The sequence below is a fragment of the Nicotiana tomentosiformis genome, chromosome 11, assembly GCF_000390325.3.
Source record: "Nicotiana tomentosiformis chromosome 11, ASM39032v3, whole genome shotgun sequence".
Taxonomy (NCBI): Eukaryota; Viridiplantae; Streptophyta; class Magnoliopsida; order Solanales; family Solanaceae; genus Nicotiana; species Nicotiana tomentosiformis.
The window spans coordinates 97,876,793-97,886,946 of NC_090822.1; the positions used below are offsets into that span (position 1 = coordinate 97,876,793).

The 10,154-nt window shown below is 34.3% G+C and overlaps 1 protein-coding gene across 1 annotated transcript; it reads right to left on the bottom strand.

Moving 5' to 3' along the window:
- Window positions 1-2,436: 2,436 nt before the first annotated feature.
- On the bottom strand, window positions 2,437-9,472 carry LOC104117140 (axial regulator YABBY 5-like). The gene is made up of 6 exons (XM_009628142.4): window positions 9,007-9,472; window positions 6,967-7,086; window positions 6,113-6,245; window positions 4,067-4,115; window positions 3,798-3,873; window positions 2,437-2,807 (listed from the first exon to the last, which is right to left on the bottom strand). The coding sequence occupies exons 1-6, from the start codon at window positions 9,085-9,087 to the stop codon at window positions 2,694-2,696; spliced, it is 573 nt and encodes a 190-aa protein (XP_009626437.1). The 5' UTR covers window positions 9,088-9,472; the 3' UTR covers window positions 2,437-2,693.
- Window positions 9,473-10,154: the final 682 nt, after the last annotated feature.

A 10,154-nucleotide genomic window follows, 5' to 3' on the forward strand; every position in this document is an offset into this window, starting at 1 on the left:
TATGATGTATCAATGAATGGAAACAAAGACTAAGATATGATATGCAAATAATAGTTGTGACTGAGTACATAATTACAAATTAAGCAAATAATTCAACATGCAACGTGACCTCCATGGGTCCCAACAGTACCAACATGTAGCCTAAGCATGATTTCTAACATGACTCGCAATTCAATTTACCTAACACATGAAGATTATACGGATAACAACAAGATTATGCAACTATACAGTTCCACAGAATCGACCAAGTCACAATTTTTACGGTGCACGCCCACACGCCCGTCTCCTAGCATGTGCGTCACCTCAACACCAATCACATAACACATAGTTCGGGGTTTCATACCCTCAAAACCAAGTTTAGAAGTGTTATTTACCTCAAACAGCACAAATTTCTACTCCAATAAGCCCTTGCCTTGTGAATCGGCCTCCAAATGCCTCGAATCTAGCCACAAACAATTCCATACAATCAACTCAAGCTATAGGAATCAATTCCATATGAAAATGCTAAGTTCTATATCAAAAGTCAAAAAGTTAGCTCAAAAGTCAACCCCCGGGCCTACGTCTCGGAATCCGATGAAAGTTACAAAATACGGACACCCATTCAACCACGAATCCAACAATACCAAAATTACTCAAATCCGATACCAAATTCTCGCTCATATTCCCAAAATTCAGCCTAAGAAGTTTTCTCCATTTTTTTCAACCCAAATCACTAATTAAATGATGAAATCAAAGATATAATTATGGAACTTAACCAAAACTAAGTAAGAATCACCTACCCCAATCACTCCCTTAAAAATCTTTCCAAGAATCGCCTCCAACCGAGTTCCCAAAATCAAATTTGTGAAATGAACTCAAACCCTCATTTTTGAAATATTTAAGTCTACCTAGATATCCCTTCTTCGCGATCACGAAACACAAACTCCACTGCCCCCAGAACCCCACGCGATCGCATACAAACTCACGCGAATGCGATGCATAGGCTTCCCAGGCCTACGCGATCAGGAACAGACCCACGCGTTCACATAGAACAACGTGCGTGACTAGCTCTTGCCTCCTTTCCTCTTCGCGAACGCGGCTTAGCCCATGCGTTCGCGATGCACTGATTCCCCAGCTTACGCGATCGTATACCAAAACTCGCTATCGCATAGAACAAAAACCTCGGCTGCCCAAATTAGCCTACGCAATCGCGGACCTTCCCACACGATCGCGTATAAGGAAACCAGACCAGACCTGAACACCACCAATCTTCAGTCGTCTTCCAAGTCCAAAATTTAATCTGTTAACCATCTGAAACCCACCCGAGGCCCCGGGGACCTCAACCAAATATACCAACAAATCCTAAATCACGATACGAACTTAGTCGAGACCTCAAATCACGTCAAACAACATCAAAAATACGAATCGTACCTCAATTCAAGCCTAACGGAAACTAAGAAATTCCAACTTCTACAATCGATGCCGAAAACTATCAAATCAAGTCCGATTGACCTCAAATTTTGCACACAAGTCCTAAATAACACAACAGACCTACTCCAACTCCCGGAACCCCAATCCGAGTCTAGTAACAACAAAGTCAACTCTCGGTCAAACTTCTAAATTTCTAAAGCTTCTAATTTGTCAACTTTTGCCGTTTCAAGTATAATTCAACTACGGACCTCCAAATCACTATTTGAACACACTCCTAAGTCCAAAATTACCCAACGGATCTATCGGAACCATTAAAACTCTATTCCAGAGTCGTTTATACATAAGTAAACATCCTGTCAACCTTTTCAACTTAAACTTCCTACCTTGAGACTGAGTGTCTCATCACATTCCGAAACATCCTCGGAACCGAATCAACTACCCCGGCAAGTCACATAACAACAATTAGGCATGAAATGAGTAGTAGATGGAATAACGGGACTACAACACTCAAAACGACCAGCCAGGTCGTTACATTAATTATGGGTGCTCGGTTAGTACTTGTCTAAATTTTTTTCAAAATGCCTTTGTAAATATACTAAATCTGGGTAAAGACCTTGGGTGCTTGAGCACCCACAACTCTCCATGTAGATTAGCCATTGCTTGTCGTTATAAATTGAAATTTTTGTGGTAATAAGAATATATCGTAAGGATAAATGAGAAATTTTAAGTTAAAGAATTATCAAATATAAAATAATATCATTCTTTTTGGATCAGACTAAAAATTAATGAGTGCCATGTATTTTGGAGTAAAAATGTTTGGTTGGTCCAAATCTGTAATCTCTGATATGTTACGAAAAATATACGTAGAGTTGGCTTCAGGTTACTTATTTTGAAGTAATAACCCCATATTGCATCCGTTTGTGCATCAATCTACAGATCTGCTATTTGATTACTTGCAATCTAGAAGTTAAAAAAAAAAAAAAAAAACAATTTGGCAAGGGCGTCCATACCCAAATAGATACGTACTTATAAAAAGTCACAAGAGCAAGTGTCTGTTATTGGAGTAAACATTGAATGTAGCTAATTAGAATACATGATATTGAGCCACAAATAACGAACCCCACGGCCTGAAAAGGGAACACACTGAAAAAGGCAAACATTTTCAAAGATACCACAGGACACTTCAGAGCCAAACTGTATATGTCGTTTGGAGAGACTTTTACAACTTGAAAACAATATTTAGAAATATATATATGTTTAAGTTTTGGTATCAAGTTTTGATCTTAGTAAAGACCAAGAGATTTATGAGGACTCTCTCCTGCAACTGCATGGTCCAATTTGGCTTGCTTGTTGCCCTCCAGCTTGAGTCCAAAGTGGATATGAGGGAAATGTGCCCACTGCAAAATGTAGCAAATACCACAAGATAAAATCTTGAGAAAGATATAGCTTCAGATTTCTCTTTTCTGTCTAGTGACCATTCCTGTTTGTCCCTACCATGCATTTTCTTGTGGACAGCTTAAAATCCCCATATGTAACAGGTTATTTTCATTTCACCATATTGTTTTATTACTTGTCTTTTTCTCCCTCCTCCTTGGCTTTTTGAAGAAACAAATAAATCACCAAATACCACCTTTTTGCATTCATTTTATAGCAACGTAACTAAGGAAATTCATAGGCTCACTTACAGGACTAAAACTCAGAACTAATAAAGCTAAAACCAAGAAAGTTGTCCTCATACTTTCTTATTCTATTTATGGCATAACCTAAAATAGAATCTTAGTCATAATCATCTAACATGAGTATAGTATTTGCTTCTTGTCATTTTTATCAAATTTATTTCATGTTTTCATTTGCTTAGATTCCAATAATGAGTACCATAACATGACCTGCCAATAACTTATAAGGGAGTTCTTGCCCTGTGCGAAAGAATCTGAACATTCAATCAAAAACTTTAAGGCAATAGTCCAGGACTATTATAAATTCCTTTCATGTCCCTGACAATCCGAACATAATTAACAAAGCTGTAATTAAATTAAAGAAAGTGAAATAAGGAAGAAATTAAGATTAGAATAGATATTGGCATAGACGAGAGTCGAGAGAGCTAGTGGTTGGTTTTACATTGTTGAGCAAGAAATTCAGTTTTTCATTTGAGGGCTAGGTGCATAGTGTTTGGCTCAATATCTCTTTCAACATCTCATAGTTCTATTCTTTTTATGGTCTATGTATTTTTGGGTTTTTTTTTTTTTTCCCCACCCTTATTGGTATTTTATCATTCCCTATATTCTTCCTTCTTTCATTCCCTCTAACGATATACAATTTCCAATTCTCAGTCTATAAAAATCTTAACATTGCCTTACGTTTTTCTTTTTTGGGCGGGCAGGACTTACATTTTTGGCAGCAGTGCTAAAAGCTTGCCGGTGAGTAATATCAGGATTGCTTGCCTTTATCCTTTGGATCTCTTCCCTACACATTAAAACACAACACATATATACATGCACGCTTAGTTAGTACATGAATTAACACGATAAAATCTTAACATCTACTGAATATTATGGTAAAATATCGCTTTGAATTGCTCTTGAGTTGTTTATTATTTTTCTTAGCTTCAGATTTATATCGGAAACACAGCAACAATATAAAAGTAAATCAAATTTACTTGATGAATCGGTTGTAAGCAGAAGGAACACGTTGTCTTTTCTCCGGTGCTGCATGGTTTGAGATAGGCAAAAAGGTGGAGTTAGACATATATCCTAACAAAATTAAGAAAGTAATATATTCATGTCATTACTATAAGGAAAATTTCGACCACATAGTTTGCAGTATGCAAACCAGAAATCTAAAAATTTGTGCATTTTATTGAGGTTATTTTGTAATTGATCGCTTAAATGGGAAGTCAGGATCATATAGCTGACCCCAACTTGTCGGACTTACGTACAATTGTTATGATATTCCGATTTTCCTAAGCTATGATATTAAATGGATAACTTGAACTTGAGAAATCCGTGGTAGTATGCATTGATCTAATATATCAATGTTTTAAAAGACGTTTTCGGGGCAAGCCCTAGGGCGAGACGCACCAAAAATGCCCTGAGGCGATGGTGTGGGGCGAAAATCTCAAGAGGCTTACGCTCGGGCGTTCGGGGCGTACGCCCGGGCGTTTGAGGCACGTTTTTGTAGTGAGGCGTAATCCCCAGAGACTTTTTCAAATTAAAACAAAATTTGTTGAATACGTCCTCCATATAATACCTAAATTCTCAAAAGTGAGCTTGTAATTACTCAAAAAATTTAAAAAGGAACTGAAATGTATTAAATTTAGAAGTCAAGACCTTTTTATTGATTGAAATCCTAATTTATGGTCTTTCCCAATTCTTATCTCTTCCGCTAGTTTGCTAATATCTCCCAAAAGCAACGAATATTTAATTTTTTTTTTACAAATATAGAGAAAACTCCATTCTCCTTCAGAGGAGCAAGTTCAAAGTTTAAATTGCAGGTTATTCATCCTTTTTGTTCCTTCATGTAAAAAACTTTATTCTTTTCGACTCAAATTACTTGTGCTTGTAAGTAATTAATAATAGATTATTTTGACTAGTTTTTTGTGGGGATGGAGCACATCTATATAAATATGTTTACATATTTATAGTTTTCTTTAATTTTTATGCAATTTTACCTGTTTATAAAAATTTACTGTAATTATATTATTTTATAAAATATTAAATATTAAATATCCAAGGGGCTTACGCTCCGTGCCTCGGAGCTTACGCCTCACTGAGGTATATGTAAAACGTCTCGCCTTACGCCCGCGCCTTTTAAAACACTGATATATATATACACACAAAAAAATATAAACGGTTAGGGGTCGTTTAGTTCACTAGTATTTATGCATACATAAATTAAAATGCAGGAATGGGACCAAAAAAATTCTAGGCGGTCCTGGTCCGGGGACCCGGGCCCATGCGGAAGGCGTGGGCTATAGCACACGAAAATCTTGGACATTGCATGTATAGTAGCATCTCAGTACCCTAATCAAGAAAAGACCTTTAGTAAAAAGAGATGCTAGGGCTCCAGAAATACTTAACCTATGTTTCAAGATTCTGGTGCTAGTGGTGAGTTGGATACAAGTGTAATGTCATTATCAAACTTCAGATGTCATAAGTGAAGCTGGAAATTTCATTGGAGTCTGACAAATCGCTCTCATTTGGTTAAAGAGATCGATACCTTCTTCATTGGACTTCTTATCGTTTATCTTGCTCAGTTGGTGCACTTGTACCACTTTTTTCAAACAATGGTTTGGTCCCCTACTGTAAGGGTGAATTTATACATTATTTTACCTCAAGTTTCACTTTTCTAATTTTGAACTCTAATATCTTCGAGTACTGTCAGTTCTTTATGCTCTTTGAAATTTTTATAACAGGTGACCGTTAGACTCGAACTCAAGATCTTTGCCTTCTCTAATAATCTCAATGAAAAGTTTAAGCTTTTATAGAAAACATGTTTTTAGTTACTTAGTTATGTCTTCAACAAAGACAATGTAAGATTTTTATTACACTATGTTGTATTTTGACTTGTTGCAGCATGTTATCAGCCTTATTTTTCATGTTATTAGTCATATTTATAATGTATAGAAGATAAAACAATTTAATAAAAAAGTCAAATATGTATGTAAATGTGTAGCAATTTATTGAGAGAGAGAGAGAGAGCTCACGGCGAATAGGAGTGATTCGAGGTTCAATTTGAGGAGAATAATCAATGGCAGAAAATCTGTTGCACTTGGAAGAAGATGATGACCCGCAGGCTTTACTGGCATTTTCAACATTTGACTGTTGTCTTTGCTGCTTCTGTCAGATAAAAAAGAAAAAAACACATATGATCATTATAAAACACTTTCCTCCCCCACCAACAAAAAGTGAAGAAAAATTGCATCCTAATTATATATTTGTGGAATGAGCCAAAACTAAAATGTTGAAGCTTGACCTATATAATAGTATTTAAGACTTAAGTTATATAGTGTAAATTTTTGAGAAAATTAAATTCCGACGATTCCATGTATTAATTCAGATATTTTTTATTCCTCCAAGAAACTATCTGAACCAAAAGGCTGGAACTGGAGAATACTAATAGTATTTTTGTTAAAACAAATAAATCAAAGGCAGAAAATCTGCCTTTGATGAGCTAAAGAAAGAGTAATTAACTAGGAGAAAGTTTAATTGGTTTCTCTAAATAATATATTTTGAATATGATTTAACTAAATGGGAGTACTATTTTTCACTTTCTTGTTTGACTACAAAAGGAAATAAAACAAAAAGGAACACATAACCAAAAAGATTTTGAGATAACTACTCCCTCCGTGTTATTTTATTTGAAGTTATTTGACTTGGTACAATGTTTAAGAAATAACGATTTTTTAAATTTATGATGTTAAACATGTCATGATATTTATGTGTCTATAGAATCATGTCAATAGGATTCAAATGAGAAGTACTATAAAGTTAAATTGTATTTAAATATAAAAATAGATCTTTTTAAAAACAAACTAAAAAGAAAAGAAAGTACATAAACCTGTGGATCTTGAAGGGGGAGAGCCTGAAGTGAAGATTGCATACTAACACTAAGCAAATTAGCGCAGTGCCCACATCTTACTGTCACTATGGCAAATATGCTGCTGCATGGAACGCTAACCTGACAACACAATATATTCATTAAGGGAACAAAATGTTTTATCATATTCTTGACACTGTCAATTGTATTCACTATTTACCATTTGCAATAAAAAGAAACCAGTAACAATAGTTTGCAAAAAGTGACACACACTTAATTTGTTAACTTTCTACTAAACTAGCTATAGACTTCTTTCTAGTTTGCTCACATTGTTACAAATTAAATCATCCCAAAATGGAAGAAGAATGAGGAGGCTAAGAGTTTGAGGAAGTGTGTACGTTATTGACACAATTTGGAGAAAAGTTTGAGAGGGGAGTATAAGGGAGGGGTTTAGTATAATTGAACCACAATTTTTTATTTATTAGACATATGTGAAAGTTCTTAAAATTAGGTATATATAAATATTATTTTTGCACACATATTGTCTTTAATTCGCCTTTGTACTTACAATAACACGTCGTAGAATTAGGAGATAATAGGTGCAGACAACGATCAACTAAGACTAACCTATCTATAACTACATCCCAGAAACGCGAGAAGCTATCATTGGACAGGAATGGGAAGTTGTACTCTATTAGGCCATGTACCACCATAAGAAGGAAGAGGGGAAGCATAAAAGGATGAAGTAGGAGGAAGACACAATTTTTGTATTTTCACATAGTAATAAGCTTCATCTATGAGATGGAGTTTGTTAGTATAGTTTTTTCACATTGCAAAAATCAAAGATCAATTTTCTCCTTCTTCTTTTATCTCTTTAATCCCTTTTCTTTTGTTACTTCTGAATTTTTTCTGACCATTGCTCAGTCACTAGAAAAGTGAGAAAGAGAGAGATAACAAGGAAAATGACATGACTAGAACAGAAATCACAGTCCATTACAAGGATCATCAAAATTTCTAAATAAAAATATAAAGAAATTAAATATGATACATGAAGTAAAGGAACGTGCAAAACCAAGATCAAACTATATCATCTATTCTTATTTAAATTCTTTCAAATAAAGAACTTCAATTCTATTTATGTATCCATAGATTAAAAGGCTATAAGACAGGAGGAAGAAGAGTAAATAAAACAATACTTGCTTCCAGCATGATATTCTTCAACAATAGAAACAAAATGCTATCCTAAGAATTGGGGAAAAAAAGTTTTAAAAAATATCTTGAGTTGATTATTCAGTGGGCAAATGCGTCAAATGTGTGAACAGAAAACCCCACCATCTTTTTTTCTTTCATTTGCAGGGAAGAGATCTAATGGCATCAAAATTACTAGTACAATTATTTGTGATCAGTATAGAAGTACGAATCAGATGTGTGAATTTTTGGAGAAAAAAATAATAATTTGCAAACTAAAATAAAAACTGCAACTTTCTTTTTTCTCTCCTACCGACTTGTTGGATTCATCATCCAGGGTTTTGAATAGGATTAGGGTATTGGATCACAATTCTTCATTTTTTTTCTCCCAATTCCCATTCGAAGTTCAATTTTCAAGATTATTCTAACAAATGAAGACTCCTAACAAACAAAACTACTTTATTTTTTCTCTCCCAAGTGAAATCTAGTAAAAATTAACATAAAATATTGAGTAAAAGTTACCAAATACTCGAGTAAAATTTCTTCAACCATATACATCTTTAATTAGCCCTATAATTCAAAAGAAGAGACTTCATTTCATTTAAATTATGATGAATTTTAGCAATATTTTCTTCACTTTAAAACCCAAGAAAGACATATCCTCTTTCAAAAACATGTTTTTTTAAAATCTATGCACATAATAATCCCATATGAGCTTAAAATGAAGAGCTCCTTGTTGTCTTTGATCTCTTTTTCTATTTTGGAGTGGCTAACATGCATGTTAAAAACAACTTAAAAGGGTTGAAAACCTTTGTAATTAAGTGGACAAAATCAAATTGAAAAGAGTTAGATGAATTAAAGAAGTAATATTACCGCAAGAATGGTGTTGCAAAAGTTGCAGTGCACGTAACAAACACGTTCCGAGGAAATCGAAGATGTCATGTCGAGTGACATTATAGTTATTTAATTTTTTAGGTTTTTGGCCGAGAATCTCGGATCAATACGAGGATGGATCAAAGTACAAGCTACTCTTTCAGTAAAACAAGAGAAAGAATTACCTAAGAAAGAAGCTCGAGAAGAAGAGGAGAAAGGTATATATATATATATAGCCTAATCAAGAAACATTAATATATGCAGTGAAGTTATAGAATTGAAGGAAAGAGGGAGGGGTGAAAGACAAAAAGATGCTCTAAGCAGAAAAATATATAAAGCATAAAGGGAAGAAAAAGCCTACTCAGGAGGTAAAGATAATATTTGGTTCAATTAGAAAGAAAGAAAGAAAGAAAGAAAAAGAAAGGGAAGGGTACAAAAGAAACACACAGAGAGATGAGCGGATGGATGGGATGGGATTGGTCTGGTCGGTATTTGGGCAAAGTTGGATGACTGGGGGGGGGGGTTGCGGTGGGGGGTGGGTTTAAGAGAGGTGAGTGAGAGAAGTAGTGGGTGTACGGATTGGTATAGTAATGTTAAGAGTGCTATAGTGGTATAAGAGCAAAATATCTATTCTTAAAGTTGAAGTTTATAAGTTTTGAAATTGTAAATAAAGTTATAAAGCGTTTTAGTTACTTGATTTATACAAATCCATAATTAATATTATAGCTTTGCCGATGTCTATTCGCATCATTATTTCCATTAAACTAGATAAATTATTTAAGTTAAGAATCAAAAATTAAAATGAGAATATATGTCACCATGGTTAAGCGATAAAAATTCATTTTAAACACGTTACGTATTTATTAATATGACACAAATATCGACTTTGTGATACATAAATATTTTTATCATGTAATATGTGTGAGCGTAAATACAGTAATTAGGTAGATGGGAAGAAGGCAAGCACCTTACTTATATTTTCGTGTCATGGAATATGACCAAAAGAAGAAATAAAAGGTTTATCCTTTTTATATTCCACCAAAACAATTTTGTGGGAGATTGGAGTATATCTCACAATTGAAAAGCTTACATATATTCCATATCCTTCGAGATAATCGATAAAATTAGGAAGATATTGAGCTCGCATA

Excerpts from the sequence above, each read along its gene's own strand:
- LOC104117140 (XM_009628142.4), bottom strand. The coding sequence starts at position 9,087 with ATGTCACTCGACATGACATCTTCGATTTCCTCGGAACGTGTTTGTTAC. Across the intron at positions 4,116-6,112 it reads TCGAATCACTCCTATTCGCC|CACCGGAGAAAAGACAACGT; the intron begins GTGAGCTCTCTC and ends CAAACCATGCAG. Across the intron at positions 2,808-3,797 it reads TTAGCACTGCTGCCAAAAAT|TGGGCACATTTCCCTCATAT; the intron begins GTAAGTCCTGCC and ends TACATTTTGCAG.